At 50.1% G+C, this 22,918-nt stretch overlaps 1 protein-coding gene across 4 annotated transcripts in view; it reads left to right on the forward strand.

Moving 5' to 3' along the window:
- The window catches only part of LOC147628954 (phosphatidylinositol 4-phosphate 5-kinase 9-like), a 70,024-nt gene that overhangs the window by 44,254 nt on the left and 2,852 nt on the right, over positions 1-22,918 (forward strand). For all 4 annotated transcript variants that reach the window (XM_086812124.1, XM_086812127.1, XM_086812125.1 and 1 more), the window contains one exon: positions 1,933-2,084. In XM_086812124.1, the coding sequence (XP_086668250.1) occupies positions 1,933-2,084 (152 nt within the window). The remainder of the gene's footprint in view (positions 1-1,932; positions 2,085-22,918) is intronic.

The raw sequence follows: 22,918 nt of genomic DNA on the forward strand, positions 1-22,918 counted from the left end.
GCTGTTCATAGTGTGAGAGGCTATGGATGGTTGTGGCAGCCCTGATCATGGGAGAAAGCTTCTGTATGCAGACTCAATGTGAGAGAGTCTTTTGATATGAACAATGGCTGGACTTGTTTGTGGATGCCGTGTGGACAAGAAGCCAGATGCAGGTTCTTTGCAGGCTTCAGGAATTCTACTGGGACGGTTGAGTTCCCAGCCTTATATTGTAATCAAAGCTCTTTTAATCAATTAAAGAAATACCGCAAGGGGCGCCACTGCGATTTGGGGCCAATTGGTGTCCGTGTACTGTTTGCAGGAGCACTCTAGCTCCCCCTGTTTGTTCTCCTTTTCTAGGTCCTCAATGGCGTTGAAGTGTTTTATGTGCGAGTGTTTGTTTCACCGCCCTTTGGTTTCTGAAGGCCGGTTTACATGGGTTCACACACTAGACCGGCACACACATGAGACTTTGAAATACCCAACAAACTCCCCTTCGGAGTCCATTGGCATGTTGATTTGGGACCATTGGCACCCTGTGATGCAAAAGATCACAGTGCCCATACCTGATGTGATACAACAAATCATAGTCAAGCTTGCAACGGGAGCTTGACCACACATGAGGATCTTTAGCGCCCCCGCCCCCGCCCCCGCCCACCCCCCCGACTTAAAATAGGGACGTGAGAAAATTACAGAGCCTTTAATAGCACAAGGCTTACTCCTTTGGTAAATGGAAGCTACACTACTGGGATATATTATTTGGACACGTCCAAGGCAAGATTCTTGGTTGCCCATACACAAGCCGGCTGATTGCTGATTGGAAAGCAGTATTGCAATATGTTCACTGGTGTGGAAGACCTCCTCAGACATGAAATTCATTCAGGTAGGAAAACATACATTGGAGTCGCGCTTTTGTTGCTCCATTGGCGATTATAGCTCCTAGAGTAGCTTTTTTCTGTCTATCAAAGGCATATACATTGTGCAAGATGTCATATCCCCTAAGGGACGGGTTTTATCTTTCCCATAGGCTCAACGAAGATGGGGGTTTGGGTATGCATTACCGGCCTAGATGTCAGCCCTTCGAGAATGTTGTACTAGACCCTAGTCAGGATAGACTAGAAGATTGGATATTCCATAGAGAAGAGACTTTTGTTTTTATGAAATTTCTTTTTTCACATATCATGGCAGCAAGGATCTACTAATTGCTTATACCCTTGGTTTTTGAAGCATGGAAATATGCTATGGAATATGAATAAGACAATGATATGGTGGAAAAAAACTTTGCAGAGGCTATGGAAAGGCAAGTTATCTCTCAAATAGAAAATCTTCTTTTGGCGATGCATTATAGGAGTACTTCTTGTTGGTAGCGTTTTGGCAAAAAGAAAGGTTGCCTCTGCTCATTGTCCAAGATGGTCTTGCTTGAATGAGACCATTCATCACTTGCTGTGGCGTTGCCTTGACACACAAGTTTCTTGCATCATTTATTTAGATGCTTGAACGTGAGACTTCTAGGTGCACGTTTCTCTAAGCATTTTTGGATATTTGACAGATATGAGCAGAGGTTTGCACATATGGATCCATTTTTCGAATGGACGTGATTTTGGGTTCTCTGGACAGTTTGGATTGCTCGTAATTGACCGGTTTTCTAGTCGATCCCGATTAACAAGTATTAGTATTTCTGTCAATTGTTGCGACAATATCTACATGATTGCTATCAGCTACAATGGCTAGATCAGTCTTGTCTGGATTTTTTTTCCACTGTTTTTAGTTTTCAATATCTGTGAGACCTCTGTTGCTTTAAGGGGATCTCTCTTTGTACATTTGACCTTATAGAAACAGTGGTTTTTACCAAAAAAAAGTGTGTGTGTGTGTGTGTGTGTGAGAGAGAGAGAGAGAGAGAGAGAGAGAGAGAGAGAGAGAGAGAGAGATTGGTTTGTTGTGGCCATTTTGTAACAGGCAAATGGAGGAGGATTGTAGTTTTCTTGAATGTCAACAGATCATGGACTACAGTCTATTGCTAGGACTTCACTTCCGAGCCCCACAATACACAAAACTGAATTCAAAAAATGAACTCATGGAAGGAGTCATAATATCTACCATTGATGATGGTACAATCATGAATGCTTGCTTGGAGAAAATGCCTTAGTTTAGATTTTATAAAACATCCTTTCTTGGTGCCTCATGTTTTCCTGGTTTACAAATAAGCAGTTAATAAATATATAGAAAAGGTGAACAGCTTGATTTTTAAAGGAAGAACTCTACAAATGAGTTGAGTTTTCTTGACAGTCATGATATGCTTTTTTCTGATTTCTGAGGTAAGTTCTGATAGCGCATATGGTTTTCTGGTTAAGTTAGGTTCTTTACATCTGAAATTTATGAAATTTTAAGAGCCTTGGAGACAAGTGTAAGACATTAAGTGACAAGGGATGTTGACATTGGATGGATGTTTTTCCTAGTTATTTGAGGCGAATACTACATTTGCAACCAGAGCAATCAAGAGCTTGAGCTCCCCCCGTTTGTGCACCTACCCTCCCTTGCCTTCGTCCTCCTCCCCTCTGCTTCCATCCTCCACCGTATTACCCTCCACCTCCCTTTGCCTGCGCGCACCAACCGTCCCTACCCTTTCCCTTCCTTCCTGCCCCGCGCCCCGTGCCCCGTGCCCCGCTCCCCCCCCCACCTCCCCCCCCCCCCCCTCCTTCGCACCCCTCTGGCTCCTTTGCCCTCTCCATCACTCTGCCTTCTTTTCCCTTATCGTCACCCCTCTCCATCGCCGTCCCTCCTCTCCTTCGCACCCCTCACTGTTTTTGAGTATCGTCCTTGCTTTCTGAGCACTGTTGTTCGCCTGGGTTGTTTTCCTTTCGGCCCGAGTCGGCTTTTCTAGTCCTAACCCCTTCAGGAGAACTCCATGGCAGCCGCTCCATCATCCCTGACTGAGGCTGCTGTCCCTTTCCATTTTTCCTAAGCGAACCTCCAGCCTTGGCGTCTACAATTGCCTCCCTAGCGGCCTCTTCCTTGGTTTGTATGCTCGTAGGGAGCCGCCCCGTGCATGGACAGATTCAAGATTTGCTCCAGGCAGCCCTCATTGGCGAGCTGGGCAAAATCACCAATATCCATTTTCTGGGGCGTGGCTACTCTCAAGTGGAGTTCGACTCACTCACACAGTGGTGGATTGAGTGTGATGCAGCAGAACCCCATCGTGATATGCAGCGCTCAGGCATTCTTCACTAGATGGCACCACGGCTTCGACACTGCATTTGACCCCCTTGCTTGTGTTTCTGTCTTTCTAGTTACGGTGTGCTTCCCTAGCCCCAGGAAAGAGTACCACTCTCTCCTCCTCTCGATTGGACAAATGTTCTCGGGCAGGTACTAGAGTCCCCCCATATTGGCGCATCGGTAGTGGCGAGAGCAATTGGGATTCCTTCCATTAGAGTTTGGGTGGCCTCTTTGGAGGCTTTCCAGCAGGTTATTGCACTCCCCAACCTACAAGATACCTGTTGCTTTAATGGGTTGAGCATTCAGGACTCCCCTGCCAGTTTTCGTGTGTATCGGGTCAGCCATGCCACCAGGCCCATTGGGGACACCCCCTTGCCCCTCCCCCGACCCCACCTCAGGCTCCCCGCTTCCCCTCCCGGAGAGAGGGTGGCAGGTCAGCCCACCTTCGAGGAGACGCAGGGGGAGGATGCTGGCCAATGCTAGCCAGCGCATTGGCCCCACACGATACCGCGAGCCCTAGTAGGAGTGCTGCAAACCAGAGCAGGCAGGGCCCTTGAGGTAGCGGTGCCTACTGGTAACCGTTATGAGCATTTATCTCTGGATCAAGAGGTGGGTGACACCCCGGAGGTGCCAGTTTGTGGTTCTTAGTCTTCGGTTACCGAGGTTCCGATGCAGGTGGCCCCCCCTTCCCTCCTCGTCCACCGGGTCCTCCCTCCCCCCCTCGGCTTCCTTGGTTTCCTCCAATCCTTATATTGTGATACCTTCCCACTCGCCTTGTGGCCCCCCCTCCTCTCCCCCGAGGCCCCTACTCCCTCCCTTGTTTCTTTGCTCTCTCCCCCTCCTCCAACGCCTTCCCACCTCTCCGCTTCATGCCTGCCAACCACTCCTGATCCCTCCCGGCACCAACAGCTCAGCTCTGCTCGCTGTTTGATTCACCAGTTCTCCAATCTTGTGGAGATGACGATTGCAGCATCCCTTGTGGTTTCCCTTCCTCCGGAGTCTCCTGGCGGCCCCCTTTGATCATGAGGGCCGCGGTGGATTGCAGCCTCTTCAGGTGCCTCCTAGTGGAGGCAAGCGAGTTCTCAGAGATGGGTGGCGCACCCCCCCTCTGCGCCCAACCCCTCCGCCTGGCTTTCCCCTTCTCCCTGGACCCTCACCCTCTCAAGTGCCTCCCAGTGGAGGCAAGTGAGTTCTCAGAGACGGTGGCTCCCCCTCCCCTCTTCCCTCCCCTAACCCCCCCCTCCCCCACCTGGCTCCCCTGGTTTCCTCTAGTCCTGTTGTGATACCTTCCCCCTCACCTCCTTTTGTTGTGATATCTTCCCCCTCGCCTCTTGCCCAGCCCTTCTCCAATGCCCTGACCCCCCTGTTTCTTTGTCCTCTTTCCCTCCTTCAGTGTCTCCCCCTCTCTCCACTTCCCCCCTCTATGACCGCCGCCACCCCTTGGCCGCTTCTGATCCCTCCTGGCGCCAGCAACCCGGCTTGGCTTACCATTTGATTCACCAGTTCTCTGGTCCTGTGGAAATGATGATTGCAACATCTCTTGTGGCTGTGCTTCCTCCAGAGTCCCGTGGCGGCCCACCCTGATCATGGGGGCCCCTATGGATTATAGCCTCTTCAAGTGACTCCCAATGGAGACAAGCGAGTTCTCAGAGATGGTGGCTCCCCTCCGAATCTGTGTGATTTTCCATCACTCCTAAGCGGCCACTGTAGACAGTGTGGCAAGGTGAGTTTTTCGTTCTCGCCAAGCATTGCCTGAGGCAGCGGGTGGGACTGTCAGCAGACGGCATCCTCCACCATCCACTCTCAGGCAATCACCCTCTCGTGAAGCAAGATGGAGCTCTGGACTCTTCGAGTCTAGAGGTGGTCTTGTTCGTGTTCTTACATGTGATTGCGATAGTCCCTCTGATACTAGCATATTACTATCCTCATTGCGAGCGATGGAGCCCTGAGTATGCCCACAGCAAGGCTAGACAAGAGTGGGCCTTCATTGAGGGCAGGATCAGTGAGTTCTTTTGGAACTTCATGGGATGGATGGGCCCTGCTTGTGCGCTACAAGAGATTCAGAGAGGATTACCCCCTGAGCAATCGTGAGCGAGAGCTGGAGAGCCCCCCCACCCCCCCCCCTCCCCCCGTGTTCGTGAACCTGTGCCATCTCCCCTGTCCCATTCATGCTGCCCCCGCCTCTCCCCTCTTTGCCCTTCTGCCTGCCTGCGCCTCACCCCCCCTCCCCCTTTTTTTGCGTGCTGCCCCCCTTGGGCGTTTTTCTTCTTTTCCATCCCTGCCCCTTGCCCTCTTGGCTTTGCCTTCTCCCACCCTTTGCTTGCCCTCCCATTCGGCACTTCCCCTCCGCAGGTTTTTGCTCACGGGTAGTCTTCATTTCAGCAAATTTAGGTAACTGTCGGTCTTTGAACCCCCGAGGAGGACTCCGTGGCAGCCGCTCCATCATCCCAACCGAGGCCGCCGTCCCTTGCCTTTCCTTTTCAGAAGCGACCTCCAGTTCCTCGCCTAGACAATTGCATCCTTAGAGGCCTCGACTTCGGTGTGCAAGATTGTTGATAGCCGCCCGGTGTGTGGACAGCTCAGGGATCTCTTGCAGGCTAGCCTCCTTGGCGCACCTGGAAAGATTATTAATATTCATCCTTTGGGACATGGCTATGACCAGGTTGAGTTTGACTCGCCAAACGACGTTAGATAGAGTCATGTAGCTGAGCCCCATTGTATTACGTACGCCCCAAGCCTTCTTTGTAAGGTGGCAGCACGGCTTCGACTCAACATCCGACCCACTGGCGGGCGTTTCAGGCTTTCGCGTGACAGTCTGCTTCCCAGGCCTTGGGAAGGAATAAAATCCTCCTGGTGATAGGTGGTGCTATCGGGAGAGTGATGGAATCCCCCCCCCCTCCCTATCACTTTGGTTCTTGCTTGGGTGGCCGGGATTCCATCCCTTGGCATCTCCATAGCCTCTCTGGTGACAGTGCCGCACACATCATATCTCTTCCTTGCCTCCGGGGAGCCCCCATTTTGCAGAGAGTAGAGTATTCTGGCCTCCTAGGCCAATGCTTCATATGCAGGTAGATGGGGCGTCTCGCTAGAGCTTGTCCTGGTCAACAGTCTAGGAGGCCGCCCCCCTGGTCCCAACTCTAATCTTTTCAGGGGGTTGGGAGGGAAGTTGGCCCTCAGGTAGCAGAGCACTAGGATCTGGCCGCAGCCGACACTGATGCTAGAGAGTGGCAGACTGTTGGCCTGCGACGACAGAGCCACCAGCTGATCTCCAGAGCTGAGCAGCGTCGTCGAGTGCGCTAGGTTGGCAGAGCACAGGAGGATACAGTTTCGTGAGAGAATCGTTTTTAGCATTTCCATTCGATGATGATGCCCCCCCCCCCCCCAAGTCAACTTGAGGAACCCATCCCTGGCCCCTCAGTTTGGAGGTCATTACCTTGCCAGTATTCCTTACCAGGTTCCCAGATTTCGGTGAGGCTAGTAGGCCCTACCGAGCCTTGGCAGGCCCTTCCTTGCACCCTTCCTCTCTAGAGGATTCCTCCCTTCCGCTCCCCTCTCCCTCCTCAGAGCTTCCCTGTTCCCCCGTCCCCCCCCCCTCCCCACAAAAAAATAAAAAATAAAAATCCCAACCCTCATCCTTGACTCTCCCCGTAGGAGCTCCCCTTACTTCGTCTCCTTTGGAGCCCACTCTCCCCGTAGGAGCTCCCCTTACTTCGTCTCCTTTGGAGCCCACTCTCCCCCCCCCCCCCCCTCTCAGTCTCTCCTGAGCACTCCCGTCGCATCGGACCCAGAGCAGAGGCAGCTGGCGAGCTCAGTCCGCTTCTTGATTCATCGCTTCTCGGAGCTGGTAGAGATGATCCATTGCCCTGCCTCCCTTGTGAGGGCTCTCCCGCTAGAGTCACAAGGTGGTAGAGATGACCATTTCCACCTCCTTGGGTGAGGGCTCTCTCACCAGAGTTGCAAGGTGGCCCTTCCAGGATCCTGGGACAGAGAGTGGATTACAGTTTCTTCCGATGTCTCCCTATCGAAGGAACTGATATTTTCGAGAAGACGGTGGCTCCCATTCGGATTTGTGTGGTGTTTCATCACTCTAGGCCATCCACGCCACAGAGTGGCGTGATAATCTTCTCCTTCCCCTTGAGTGCAGCCCCGGGGACGGATTGGGACACGGAGTCCGTGTCTGCCGCCATCCAGGGGTAGGGAGTTGAGATTTCTCATCATCTTCATGATTTGTGCATCACCGACGTGCTTACACATCTTTTTCCCTCGGCTCGGATGGAGCTGGGAGGCTCAGGCCATAGAGATCAAGACAGGGAGGTAGTGTCCTCTAGCTTGGAGGCGTTGCTCTGTGTTTCAGTAGCAATACCCCTTCCCCCTCCATAAATCTATATGTGTTGCTTCATGAATGTCTATATCTAATGGAAGCACAATGAAAAGATGGGTTCCATATCAATATCACTATCAGGATCCAATGAAGCATTGTCATGATTGATAGGTAACTCATAATCTTCTTTGGATTGATGTTTCTCATGCTCTTGATCGGCCTCCTCCAAAATGTTTTCTTCATCGTCTTCTTCCAATTAGCCGATTTGAGGTAGTACTTGCATCTCATCCAGAGATTCAGCCTTAACATCTTGATCTTGAAAGATATGTTTTGAACGAGGGGAAACTTGTATAACGTACCACCACTTTGGATCAATTCGATCGTCGTGAAACACAACCTAAAATCAGAAAGCAAAGGGGTTACACTTTATTATACTACATCAAAATTTACTAGTGGGATTGGTTGGGTTACTAACCTGTTGTTGATAGTGTTGAGGTAGTATGAAAGTATCTTTCTCATCATTTCAAAACTTGGTGAAATTAATTTGAAAGAACCCATTTGGATATTTCTTTACGGTTGCTTGAGCACCTCTATATATCACTTTGAATTATTTGACATCAAAGATGAATAGACTAAATTCTCTAAACCCAACCCAAGGTTGTTAGAGGCGCCAGAGGCGTTTGGTACGAGGCGGGTATGGTACGCGCCTCGAAAGACTCGTATTTTTTCAAGACATTAGAGGCGTGTTAGAGACATACATATATACACAATGAATCATGATATATATATATATATATATATCACATAGATAGTGATAGATAGATAGATTATGAGAGAGAGAGAGAGACTAGAGTCAACTTTCAAGACCTTAGACGGTAGAGTCTAGACTGTAGAGTAACGAGTCTAGACGATATCACCATTTAATTTTACAAAAATTAAGAATGATTGAAATCTCAAAAATTAAGAATGATTGAAATTTCAAAAGAGTCAAAGACAATAGATTAAGAATGCATACATCAAAAAGATTCATATATATTACATGTCATCATCAATGATCATCATAAAGATTCACTTAGAGTCTCGGACTCCAGAGTCTGAACTATCGGATCTACCACTAGCAGCTTCACTTGAGGCATTAGACTCATCACTACTAGGAGAAGTCTCCTCACTAGATTTTAAATGAAAATCCCCATCTGAGATGAGATTGCCATCACCATCATACTCGGGGCTCCGAGTATCTACATCCTCAAGGGCTCCATCGTGACCAAGTGATGCATCCTCATCTGCAGCATAAGTAGAAGAGCTAGTAGAGCCCCGTCGTCGATATGTTTGGATGGGTGGTCGAGCTCCTCTCCGTATAATTTGGCAGCTTCGACCCGCTACACTAATGCCTCCTCTGCTCGTGGTGGTGGAATGAGAACCAGTAGAGCAGCAAGCGCTCATGACCTCGAGTATGGGTGACGCACATATCTATCTCCTGTAGCTCTCTATGGAGCTCAGCATAGATGGCATCTTCCGGTGTCTCTTGCCTTGGTTGAATGCTTCTAAGGTTCTTTGCAGTGAGTTGGATGTCATCGGGATTTACCTACATTGAAGTTGACAGAATAATAACATGTAAGTTGTAACTTCTAGGTTACAAGATAGTCGAGACTAAATAGAAAGCATTAAAATTATAAATTTTGATTATTAGAGAATCGAGATGCCTACTTGCTTTGGGATGTGAAGCTCTTGAAGATTTTGCACCATCCGCAAGTTAGCGCAGCAATATACGAGGCGCTGTAACTGGGATGTGCTAAGCTTGTTCCTAATCTTCGTGTGCACGAGGGAGTATGCACTCCAATTTCTCTCGCATGCACCCGCAAAGCAATCCTAACTGGGATGTGCTAATCTTGTTCCTAATCTTCGTGTGCACGAGGGAGTATGCACTCCAATTCCTCTCGCATGCACCCGCAAAGCAATCCTAAGAGCAAAAAACAAAAAATTTAAATTTTAATAATATGAGTAAATAGAATTAGAAGAGGCAATGGCAAATGACCGTCACCTGGGCAAGGATCCTCATGGCAAAAGCTTGTAGAGATGGGGTGGAATAGCCATACGTCTCCCACCATGAGAGTGGCTTTACCATCACCTCTCTTCTTCTAGAAGTAGGACGAGTGTATGATTGCCTAGTCAAGTTGTTGTAGGCAATGAGCTCCTCGTCCATCTTGATTTGTGCTTCATCATCAAGCACACGACGCATATAGACGTCTGCATTGGACCGGATCTCTTGATCTGAGAAGAGTTCCCTTGTTTTGTAGAGAGGATGGAGGAATGCGTTCATACCATGAATAGGCCTACACATCCATTGCCACCTCCTCTCCACAATGGTCTTGATCTCATCAAGCCTATTAAAGCATATGCCACATTATAGATAGAAAATTTAAAATCAAACTTACAAGTACTATGTACACAAGTACACGAGATGATCATCCCATTCTTCCCACTCTTGGGACACCACCGTGCGTTGAAGCTCACTATGAACGGCATGTAGTCTCTCCAAAACAATCCAAATGTAGGCAAACCTTGTTTTGGAGGGCTTCACGAGCTCCAATCGCGAATGAACACGGAAGATGGCCAAGGGTTTCACCTTCTTAGTGAAGAAGGTCACAATGGTGGTTGCTTGGGCCAAAATGTCCTTGACCCAAGCCAACTTGCCGATATCTTCCATGAGCAAGTCAATGCAATGGGATGCGCATGGAGTCAACAATTGTTGGGAACTCCTCCTCCACCATGCGACCCGGCATTTCCAACGCTTCCCTCCCGAACCGGCGGTGGAGGGTCCAAGCACTATGGTGAAACGATCCCATGCGGGACTGGCCGGCTTAAGCATGATGGATTATGAGGGAGAGAATGTGTGTGTGTATGTGAGAGAGAGAGAGAGAGAGAGAGAGAGAGAGAGAGAGAGAGAGAGAGTGTCTAGACTCTAGAAAGAAAGAAAGAAAGATTTTATTAACGTCTTCCAAAAGACCGAACTCGACCTATGAGACAAAACGGTGTACCTGTATGGGGTATCCTCTGTCATCCCAACAAAATGAAAAAGTACTGAACTAAAAAGTTGAATCTGGGTGTGCAATAAGTACAATGAGTGGGGGAGGGGATGGAGCTCTACTACTAGGAGAATGCAAAGCTATATGCATGGAGTATACAATCATGATATGCAACCTAGCTAGCTCCATCTTGTACCATACTGGGGGTATAAAATGGTATACATCAATGAAGGGGGTGTCCATAGCTCCCTGTAGAACATGCGTGGGTCTGCTCTGAAGCGAGCCAGTCGCTCCGCACCCTCTCTGTGAAACTGAGCTCTGATCTCTGTCATCTCTCTCTGGTATAGGCGTGGTGTCCGAAAGCCAGGTGTCCTCTGTCTCCTGCGGGCTCTGAGTGTCTCTGCTCTCTGGAGAGTAATTCCCTGCCGTGTAGGGGCTGCGTGTGGGATGGATCTCTGGAAAAATGTAGTAATCTGTGTCTGTGGCCCCCCCTCTGGAGCTGTCTGAGCCTGTAATGATGTCTCTCTGTGACGTTGTATGTCTAGAATGAATCTCCCCAGTATGTGCTGGTCTGCTGCCTCAAAGAGAGAGGCCTTGAGGGAGGAAGAGAGAGAGGGTGTGTGTGAGAGAGGGGGAGAGAGAGAGTGTGTGTGTGTGTAAGAGAGAGCCTTGAGGGAGGAAGAGATAGGGTGTGTGTTAGAGAGGGAGAGAGAGTGAGAGGGTGAGTGTGTGTGTGTGTGTGAGAGAGAGAGAGAGAGAGAGTGAGAAAGAAAGATATATTAACGTCTACGAGAGGCCAAAGTCGGCCTATGAGACAAAAAATAATACAACTGTGTTCTTCCGGTCATCGGAAGAAAAGGAAAAGAAAGAAAAGAAAAAGTGTGCATGTGTCTAGATACAATTGTGTACTTGGAACATACGGAACACTTGTATTCCGTAGTTGAGGACAACTGTGATATAAGAGGGAGGGAATGTAACTATTTGGTCCTCCTAGCTATATTTCACATGATGGAACCCTTTCTCGGACACCAGATAGATGGAAGAAGGCATGGGGACAGGGACCATAAGGTTTGCTCAAGAAGAAGCACCAATCTTGGTCAATAAAGCAAGAAAAAGCAAAAAGTCAAGTGGCAAGAGGAGACTGAGCTGGACCAAAAAGCTAAAAGCCACTTTTTCAAAAAGCAATTCCAAGGCCAAAAAGCAAGGCCCTGAAGTTAGAAAAGCAAAGCAAGAACTTTTAACTAAAGTTGAGTAATATTTTATTTTATTATTAAAAGCTAAAAAGAGGAAAAGCAAAGTAAAGAAAAGCAAAAGCCAAAGCCTTACTAGCTTTTGGCAAAAAACAGGATCTCCCTTGGGTATAAAAGAACCATGAAGTTCTCTTGCTCATCATCAAGGGGCGTGTCCATCATTATTGAAGTGTGTTGTTGCCTTTTGTGCCGCCTTGCTGTACTGTTCGGCCGCCAGTGCTGCTGCCCCTCCGTGCCTTCTGTGCGCCAGTACACCGTTGGCTGCTACTGTTTGCTGTGCGCAGCCGTGCTACTGCTGTCGCTTGCTGTCTGCAGCCACCTCAGCCGTCTGTGCCCAGAGCACTGCCAACTGTGCGCCGTAACACCATCTCTGCCACCTGCCACCATCAAGAGCTTGGCTGCGCTGCTACCAACTAAGCCGCCACCTGTTGTGTGTGCCAACTCTGTTGCTACTGAGCGCCAACCCGAACTGCTGCCACCCGCCGGTGTGTTGTCACTGCCTGGCTGCACACTCTACATTGACCGATCACCAACTGTTGATATGTTGATGCCTGCTGTTGCCAGCTGTACCACCTTCAGAGCACCTATGTGCTGCCCAATATAGTGCCACTACTTGCTGATTTGGACACTAGCCGATCCTTTCAGGTTGCCCGTGGGATTGATCTAGTTCTTACACCTTTATGTGGTTTCGTGTGGGCTGCCACTTCTTCTGTTTGGACAACAAGAATACGGTTGATCATCTTACACTTCGTCATCTTCTCGTACCACCGTTGGATCTTGACTACAAGCCTGGGGATTCTTTGGACTTGGACTTGGACTTGGACTTGGATTTGGACTTGGGTTTGGATTGGATTTGGACTTGGGTTTGGATTGGATTTGGACTTGGACTTGGACTTGGATATTGGATCTGGTACTAGTGTGGTGAGAGATTCTTGTTGGTCATCCCCGTGGTGTGCTTAGCATCAGAGATCTCGTGCCTTGATATCAACATTGACTTGGATATACTCCATCGGCATATTTGTTTGCTTTTGTGTTCATTGTTGTATTGATCCTGGCCATCGTGCGCGTGGATTGTTCCTGAATAAATTCTTGAGAGGGGGCGGGGCTTGTTCCCCGCTCAGAGTGGTGTACTGTGCAAAGTTCCATATCCCTTCTCTCTCCTCCTCTCTCTATATCTTTATCTCTTGGATACGTGGTTGAGTTTGTCACGGCACATGCTGCTGGGCTTACATATTTTGTCCGTGACGGTGTTAGATACCAATCTAGAAACCATCGACAAGAATTTTTTAAGGAATGTTACTTCAATCGCAATCAAGATTTGTCATAGTCGAGTGCTATTGACTAGTGGAAAGTGAGTATTTGTAGTTGCTATTACTTTCATATCATCAATAAAGTGCGAGGCAAGCTTTGTGGAGAGTGCCGTCATAATCCAATCCCTAGCTTGAGAGTGGGGAGGATGAGACCTGAAAATCTTTCTAATGAGTGTGGTCTTGACTTCTTTATCAAAATCTGTCTGTAAGGTCGTCTTCAGAGAAAAGGATCGTTGTCCCGGCCGGTGGGGGTGGAGGATGATTAGCCATAGCGCTAATCTACGGTGGAAAGGTCGACTTGAACACAGGTGATATTCCATACCTGAATGTGCTGACTTGAATAGAATTAGGGGGTATGTTGAGAGGGGCAGAGGAAGGCGAAGCAAGAGAAAGCGGTGGGCAAGAAGAGGGAAGCGGAAAGGAGAAGGATGAGGGGTGGGCAGGAGGAGGAAGGTGGACATGCGTGTTAAAATTGTGCATCTCAGTGTTATATTGGCTTTAGCTATTTCTTCTATTTTAGGAAGTCGTGAGCAAGTCGGCCAACTATATGAGCAGTCGGCTAGCTCACTCCCTTCACTGTAAAAAGGGCTTCACATATTCACTTGATGTAGTTCAAATCCCAAGCACAAGTTCAACACTTTCTTGTTGGCTATTGCCATTGTAAAGCTTCTTGCTATTATAAAAGGTGATCTTGTCCACAAGCTCTCTCTCCTTTGCTCCCTCTTCTCTCTCTTGTTTTTTCTATGCTTCCGCCTATGCATACTCCAACATGGTATCAATCGCTTAAGTACCCGGCTGCATTCCACAAAGCGACTGGTTTTTCTTCATCTGCTGGCTGCGTTTCTGGCTCTTGAAGGTGACTCTGTTTTCTTCATCTGCTGGCTGCATTTCTGGCCTTTGAAGGCGACTATTTCTTCCCCTCCAAACTCTGCATTTTTTGGATTTCATAATAGTAGTTACATTTTTTCTGGAGCTCATACCAAGTGGCTGCATTTTCTGGAGATCAAACAGTGGCTGAGATTTCTGATCATAGCTGCGTTTTCTTTCTCCCAGAGGCTTCTCACATCTGTGTTTTTCCTCCTCAGGCTGCCTTGCTCCTGTGCCTGGTCACCAAGCATCATTTACAAGCTTCTGCTGGCTGCGTTTTTTGCTTCTACATGCATTGACAGCAGTCGTGTGAAATCAGAAGGCTGTTTTTGCAGCATGGACTGCAGTGGAAAGTGTTTTCTTGTGTGTGGTGCATCTTGACAAGCGGCCGCAACATCTCTACTTCTTCCCCGGCCTCTCCTTCCTCCGGTTGGGTGTTTTCGGTGAGTTTTGGTGGACTGTTTTGCTGCTGTCCAGGCTCTCTCTTAGATTTGAGAGGGGGCTGATTGGTCCTGGTTCCTCGCTTCGTTGGAGAGTGCTTGAGAGGAGTCTTGGAGTGCTGAGATTTGTGTACTTTGTTGTTGTATGGCTCCCCCCTGTACGAACAAGGATGACCTTAGCTCCCCACTCTTGGAGGAAGAGTTTGTCCTTATCTCTCAGGACAAGATGAAAGTGTCACTTAACAATTCAGATCAGGCACTTACTTCAGTACAAAAGAAAGGTTGGAGTTGTTTCTTCTCATGTGGGAAGAGAGGACATCTGTCCAAGGATTGTTTATCCAAGAAGAAGGATAAGACCAAGGGGAAGTCTTCATCTCAGAAGAAGGGTGAAGACACGACACACGACAGTGATACATATACCTCTAGTGCTACATCTAGGGCTCCCAGGGCGCTTCCGGCTTGGGAGGACCAAGATGGTGTACTTCTCTAGTATACATGCAGCTCTCCCCATGTGCTTCTAGCCAGAGGAGGCTTGTGGGCGGGAGAGGGGGCTGGTAGCAGCTCCATTCGTTGGTGCATGGGAACCGTGAGTTGGAGTTCCAAGCATTAAAAATCTGGCAAGACATGGTCATCTTTGGTATAGCAGAGATTATGGACTAGATCTGTTCTAAGTTCATTGTTCGAGGCTTTTGGGACATGATGTGTTTTCTGTCCACTATTGGGGATTATGGGTGTGGTGTGCTTAGTAGCTCATCATCTATTCTTGGAGTTCACCACACACTTGTGTGGGAATTCGTAGCCGAGCAAAGTTCCTTGCTGTTCGTGGTGGCATTTTGTTTCGAGGAAAGAGGTTCGTGGGTGTTCTCTCCGAAGTGATTCCGGTATTTGCAGTACTGGAGGGTCCATGGTTGATTCTTCATCAGCTTATCTTCTTCAGACTCTTGCACACTATGAGATGCAGAGGGGGTGTTAGAATTGTGCATCTCAGTGTTATATTGGCTTTACCTATTTTTTTGGGTATTTTAGCTATTTCTTCTATTTTAGGAAGTCGTGAGCAAGTCGGCCAGTTATATGACCAATCGGCCAGCTCACTCCCTTCACTATAAAAGGGGCCTCACATATTCACTTGATGTATATCAATCCCAAGCACAAGTTCAACACTTTCTTACTAGCTATTGCCATTGTAAAGCTTCTTGCTATTATGAAAGGTGATCTTGTCCACAAGCTCTCTCTTCTCTATCTTGTTTTGTCTATGCTTCCGCATGTGGATTGTGGGCTCGAGGAAGAGGGAGGCAGGCAGGAAAAAGGGAGGCACAACAATAGGAGGTAGGTGGGCAGGAGGATGAGAGGTGTAAGAGGGAAGCGGGAAGAAGGCGCAGCAAAAGGGGGTGTCTTTCATCAGACCAAGAGATTAAATTCCCTTTATATCAAAGGTAATTTTTGTTTTGAGAACTAGTTATATTTCTATATGAAGAACCGGTTGAAGACCAATACCCCCTACAGAAAGTAAGCTTTGGGCACCGTCATTCATGGTTTTACAAAGAATTCGTTGTACATGAAATATATTACTCTATCTGGATAATCTGACGCTCTCCTGCAAGGACTGCAAGGAGAAACCCTCATGCTTGTACATGTTTTTTTTTTCCATGAAAAGATCCTTTCATTAGTTATAAAAAAAAAAAAGCCCAATGGGCTACAAACCCTCTCCTGCTCATAAGAAGGCAGAGCAGAGATCCAATCAAGGCAGCTAGGGAGACTCTCCCTAGGTGTAGAGAAGTACAAATACAAATAACTGAGAGGCTATATCATACAATAGGAGGGGGGAAAATCCAAACAGGTGGCCTGTAGTGCCAGCGGGGGGTACCCGCGTGTAGAGTATAGAAAGGGCCGCTGCGCCAAGTGGTGTGGAAGGCCCGGCGTCGCAAGATCGCTCGATCCGAGTCGCCCCGGATGTGGTCATACTGGCCTCGCAGGGTGTGAATCAACTCCTGCCAGATAGCCCGAACAGTCTTTGCTGGTGGCTCTAGTCTCCCCTCAAAGGCCCTGAAACAACGGGCTCTCCAAGTGAACCATACGGTGAGGCTGCTGAGGAGCTCCCATCGTAAATCCCTCTCCTGTGTCCCTGATTCTATAATGCCCAAGCCCTCCTAGGCCAGCGGAAGAGTAATAACTGCCCAAGCAACCTTAGCCCGGGCCGGCTGACCATCCCGCCCAGACCAAAGAAAGTTCCTGATCAGCCTCTGTACCTGGCTGATGCAAGAGCTCGAGAAGATCCAACAAGACGTGATATACCACATTGTCGCTAAAAGCACTTGATTTGTCACCACCACCCTCCCAGCCAAGGAAAGCCGAGCTGTACTCCAATATAAAAGCTTCTTCCGAATGCTCAGAAGAAGTGGGGCGATCTGCTGCTCAGGTGACAAATCAAGTCCAATCTGGCATCCTAGATACCGCACTGCTATGCCAGGAGGAATCCATCTAAAACCCGGGTCTGGGCTCCATGCCGGAGCGGGGGCGCTACTGATCCAAAAAGCCACTGTCTTGCGCCAATTGATCAATGCTCTCGAAGCCACACCAAAAACCTGTAGAGATTGCTCTGCCCTCTGTAGATTGGCCTCTTGGCCATGCAAAAACAATCCCGTGTCATGAGCAAACTGAGAATCAAGCAAGTCCTCACCCCAGACTGGAAGCTGGAGTCCTCTCAAACCAACCTCCTCTGCTGTCAGATACATGCTCATAGTCTCTGCAAAGAAAAGAAAAAGGAACGGAGCGAGAGGGCATCCCTGACGGACTGATCTGGTCAGCTCAAAACTCAGCCCCCGTCCTCCTGCCATCAACACCTAGCTACGAGCTCTGGAATATAGAGCCGCCACCCCTCGAATCTAGTCTGGCTCAAAACCTAGGCGAAGCATAGTGCCCTCCAGAAAAACCCAGTCGACTCTATCGTATGCCTTCTCAAAATCGAGAAGCATAACGACCAAGTCCTCGCCGAGAAATCTAGCTCGGGCCGTCGCCTCCTAGAAAGTGAAAATGTTGTCAAGGATACTGCGCTCCTTGACAAATCCTGTCTGGGTAGCATGAATCAAATCCCCAAGGAAGGGCTGGATCCTCAAACTCAAGGCCTTGGCTAGGACCTTGTAGACAGTATTGAGGATCGTAATAGGCCTCCACTGCCGAATATCATCTGACACTCCCTCCCCCTTGGGGATACGAAAGATCAAGCCCTCTGAAAAACTCTGTGGCATCACCCCAGTGTCCAAAACATGCTGAAAACCCCTGCGGAGGCCTGGCCCCAAAAGGTCCCAATAGCGCATAAAAAAGGCAGGCGTCAATCCATCCTCCCCAGGGCAACTATGACGCGGGAGGGCCCTTAAAGCCTCACCAAGCTCATCGTCTGAAAGGGGCTCACCCAAAGCTGTGCGTGTACGATCTGTGACCCTCCTCTGCACATGGACCCACACAGTCTGTATGCAAGCATCACGTGCCTCCAGCTGGCTCCGCTGAAAGCAGGTCTCTGTAGAACTCAGTGGCAATAGCTCTAATCTCCTCGGGCTCAGTGGCTAACGATCCGTCCTGCCTCTTGAGCTGGCGTACTCTTGCTCGAGCATGGCGGGGTCCGGTGATCTCAAAAAACCCCCCAGTCACTCTATCACCAAGCTGAGTCCACTGAGAGGCCTGGCGATGATAGTAAAACTAGTGTCTCTGCTCCTCTGCCTCTCTAACCTCCTGGCGTGCCTGGCTCAGCTAGGACGCCACCCACTCACATGTAGGCTGCTGCTTCTGAAGGTGCTGGAGTGAAGCAAGGCTGCATCTCAAGCGACGCTCCCGCTCTCGTGTCTCTCCCAGTCGTGTCAAGGCTGTAGCGTGCAAAAAAGAGCTGAGCTCGATGAGCCCCTGGGCACATTGGCCTGCTGCATCCAGGTCAGAGCTCTGGCTATCCTGCCATATCCTCTCAATGTCCTCAAAAAGAGTGGGGTTTGTAAGTATCCTCTCTGGGATCCTCAACTGCAAGCTGGTCTCCCGTGTCCTCTCCTCAAGAGTCAAAATAACTGGCGCATGGTCTGAGAAAGAGGTGCCAGCGAGAATGCCAACGGAGCCACCACGCTCCCTGAACCTGTCGCCCACATAGAAGCACAATCCGTGATAGATTAGTCCCTCCCTGCCGGCGATCCGACCGAGAAAAACTAAGACTGTCCTGAGAACGGGAGAAAGCCTCATGTTGCCATGCATCAGTGATCCGCAGTGTCATACAAAATCGCTCCCAAGCTGCAAGCTCCGTGCCGTGCACTGTAACATGACTGCCTCCCACCCTATCGGCCGGGTCCTCAAGCATGTTGAAGTCTCCCCCAACACACCAATGTGCGGCCTCGGGCAATGCATCTGTAACAAGGGTCCAAAACTCTGCTAGCATGATTGGGCGCATAGACATTGAGCACACCAATGTGCTCATCGTGCATCCTCAGAATAACATACTGCGCTCTACCAGGCACAGTGACCCCGCGATCCACAATGGCCTGCCGCCATGCATCCACAATGACCATACATACTCCTCCCTGCCCACCCAAGGGGCCAAAACCTGCAGACCAAAAAGTGTCCCATCTACTAGGCATCACCGAACCATATCTCTGAATCCTGCTCTCACTCAAATGGTGCTCCTGCATCATCAGAATATCAATACTGCCCCCAACCAAGCATCTTTGAAGCTCCTGCCTCAAGCAACCACGATAACGTACATAGTGGCACCGCCAAGGCCCTGTACATTCCATGAGATGATCCTCATGGATGACCTGCTGAGGTGGAGGCTGTCTCAGCCATACGGCGGGCCTTCGCAAGCGGCTTGGATGGAGAGTAATCCCCATCCGAGCGACTACGAATCTGCCCACCCGGTGTGCTATAAGAGTCTCGGACCAGGCGCCAGTGGCTGTGTCCCATAGCAACTGCCTCCCGCTCGGAGAAAGAATCCTCATGTATGCATACATAGCCAGGGTCTCGCGCTAGGTCTGCCACTATGCGAACCACCAAGTGTCGATTCCCGGAGGCATCCGCACTCCTGGTGTCAAAGAAATGTGCCAACTCCCAGAGTCGGCCTACCATGTCTGTAATCTCCAAGTCGCTCACATGGTGAGAAAACTCAACTGCCTGTGTTTGCAAAATACTAAGAGCAAGATCTAGAGTCCACTCCCGGTTGCGAGTGCCGCAAAGAGGGAAGGAGAAGGCCACCGCTGAATCAAGTGCCTCCTCCCCTCGGGCCGGAAGTATCACCACATGAACTCTGATAGGTGCTGGCTCATGGGGGACCTCCGCTCCAAATAGGCGTGTAAAGGAGTAGTCGAGAGCCTCCGAGCGATGTCTAGTGTCGAGACTACTCAGCTGACTGCGGATAGAGGATATCCGTGAAGCACGAATCGGCACGGTAGGTCTCCTCTGCGGTACACAAGCAAGGTCGGTGCTTAGTGCCCGCCGGATTGCAGGTGAGTGCCAGGGCACTGCCAGTGCCTCCCGGGGAGCTGAGACGAGCAGAGGGGGAGGAGGGGGGGGAGAAGGGGGTGGGGAAGGAGACGCTGAAAATGCGGGAGCAAGAACGGGAGGAGGCGAGGGTGGAAGCAAGGCGGGAGGGGGAGGTGGAGGTGGAGGTGAAGGGGGGGGGGGGGGGGGGGGGGGGGCGCTGGCATCTCCTGATTCTCAGTCTGTGCTGGGGTCTCCTCCTCGAGGGGAGCAAAGCTGTTCCTCACACACTAGAACCCAATGATGCTGAGGCTGTGTCTGCTGCTGCGTCGGTCTCTGGGCATGCTGCTGTGGCTGTCTCCCTCTACGGCGCCCTTGTCTAGGCTGCCAATCAGAGGTCTCTGTGGGCTGAGCCGGTGTCCCGGAGGCTGCCTGCCGAGCCGCATCTATGGACAGGCCATCGGAGGTCTGCTGCTGCTGCGGTGAAGGTCGGGGTCTCCTGCGAGGGCAGGCCTTGGCCAGGTGGCCGACCTGCCTGCATATAAAACACTGGTTCGGGAGCCCCGAAAACTCCACTCTCTGAACGATCCATTCCCCCCCTATCCTAGGTAACTGAATGACCTTCGGAAGGGAGGAGATGTCAGGAACCAAAACTTTGACCGAAGGAAGGCCAGCTGCTCTAGCCACCACTGAAGCTGCTGTGGGGCCAGTCTCAAGCATCGAGCCCACCAATGATCCTATCCTGGAAAGGAGCGGAAGGTACTTGCGGCGAAGTCCAGGAAAGCAAACTGTGACATGGAATAGGCGCTCTCCCTGCTCGGCCGTTGCTGGGTTGAAACCATGCTGCCAATGTTTGAAGAAGGCCCGAGCGCCGTCAAGGGGACTCATGGCTAGGACCTGGGCCACGCTCTGGGCTGTCCCGAACTCAATCTGGTGTCCGCGGCCCAATAACTAAACGTCCAGGATCTTGCCCACATCTGCAACCCAAGAAGGCGGGCCTGGAGAAGATCCCGGATCTCCCCTCTGCTGGGGCGGGTGCCAACTATACGGCAGATGGTGGAATCTACCTGGAGGCGTTCCACCTCTGCGGTGAGGCTCGCTTCCTCTTCTGGCGAAAGAGAAAGCCTGATGGGCGTATCCTCAGGGCGGGCGAGGGGGCTGCGGAAGAGTCCCTCTGAGGTGAGGCGGGAGGGGCCTCCATCAGAGTCTGAAGCTGAGTCGAGGGTGAAGCGGAGACGGAGGGTCCTGCAAGAACCAAGCTGCACGAAAACGGGGGGAAGCGCGGAGCGGGGAGGGAAAGACCGAAAGCGAGGGGGGGAGGGGCGGATGACAGAGGAGAGAAGGAGGGGGGGGGGGGGGGGGGGGGGGGGGGGGGGAAGGCGAGGGGGAGCGGGGAGCGGGGAGCGGGGTGGGAGCGGGCAGCGGGAAGGGCGCGATAGGGGGCGGGAAGGGCGCGAAAGGGGGAAGGGGGGGGGGGGGGGAAAGGGGGGAGAAGAAGGGCGCGAAAGGAAGAGGGGGCAGGCGGGCAAGGGCGGGCGCGAAAGGGGGGGGGGTGGGCGGGCAAGGGTGGGACGCGGAGGGGGGGGGGCGAGAGCTTCAGCGAGCAGGATCGCATGAATTCAAGCTTATAACTAATATGCTTGTACATGTTAAGTACTCCTTGGGGGGGTCAGCCCATTCCAGCCCAAGTGTGGTGTCACTGTATTTTCAAATTATGCTTGTGGATTTGGTATTGTGGCTGTGGCATTAAGTGTCTTAATCTCTCTAATAGCGAGAGTGAATGTCCAAAATCCCAGGCTTGGTTACAGTAAGCATCGACGATGGGTTATATTCTGTTCATGCTTGTGTATGGGTCTGCACCTTGACCTCAGACAAATAAGGTGGCCGAGGGACAACTTTCCGTTTTTGCCTCATTGCACAGGTATCTAACCTTTGATACCATTGATGGACACGGACCATGCTTATATCATTGTTTACATACATATGACAATTAATGGAACCAATGACATGACATATATTATGAGGAGTACTTGGGCATTATTCCCAATGCCCTATGTAATCACAAATTACTGTAGGACACACGACTCAAACTCTTGGCATAAAGCCATAGCAACCTAAATAAAAAAAAAGACTGGAACTTGGGCTAGGTTAGGGATATTACCCTCCGATGGGCGCCTCCATCTAGATGCAGGGAATTGCTCTCCCTCAAGGGCCTTCTATACTTGCTGGCTTGCAAAGAATGCATGCCCGTGATATCTCACTTTGGATGTTGTCTTCCTCTCACATGACAAGGATACATGAGAAGAACATGGGAGTGAGCGTGCACACGATCAGCTAAGCTAATACCAGGCACATGAACACGAGGTTTGGTTTTCTTGACATGACAAGCTGATTGGATACACCATGAGGTTACATGTCACACAAGTGAATGACCCAATTACAAGGCACAAGAACATGATATTAGCCTTTGCATTTTCACAGATGAGTAAGTGGTGGTTCATAGTGAGGAGATCGCTGAAGTAACCTATGGAAAGCAGTATGCTAACCAATATGACAAGGGGAAGAAGAAAATGGATTGGCATGCACCAAAGGTCGGAAAACCTTATGCCATTCCCATGACAACAACAACAAAAGAGATCTCACCTGGACGTAATACTTGGAGAAGCTGCCAGAGGTAAGGAATTTCAGCAGAGCGAGGCAGAGCGTATCCAGGGGATCCACAAGAGGGCTCTCACCGGAAGGGACATGCCCTGCAATATCTTGCATCATCCAGTGCTGTTGTCTGTGTGGAATGTAACCCTGCTGGTGGGTCTGAATATGTCACCCTAGTTGTGCTGAATAGGTGAAAAATGCATAAACATGGTGAACAGGCCATGCTGTTTGATCCCACTAGCTCCACTCTTCTGATTTCCACTGCAGTCTATCTACCCAGAGCCTCCAAGACAGTGACCTGTTCTCCCATAGCCAGAGCCTCCAAGACAAATTTGTTGTGGCAACAAGAAGGGGGGAAGGATCTGTATATTAAGTACATGCCTGCAGCCTGAAATCTGATCACCTCGTCTCTCCAGAT

Source organism: Cibotium barometz, chromosome 18 (genome assembly GCF_041138505.1).
Source record: "Cibotium barometz isolate CiBa-2024 chromosome 18, ASM4113850v1, whole genome shotgun sequence".
NCBI classification, from domain to species: Eukaryota; Viridiplantae; Streptophyta; class Polypodiopsida; order Cyatheales; family Cibotiaceae; genus Cibotium; species Cibotium barometz.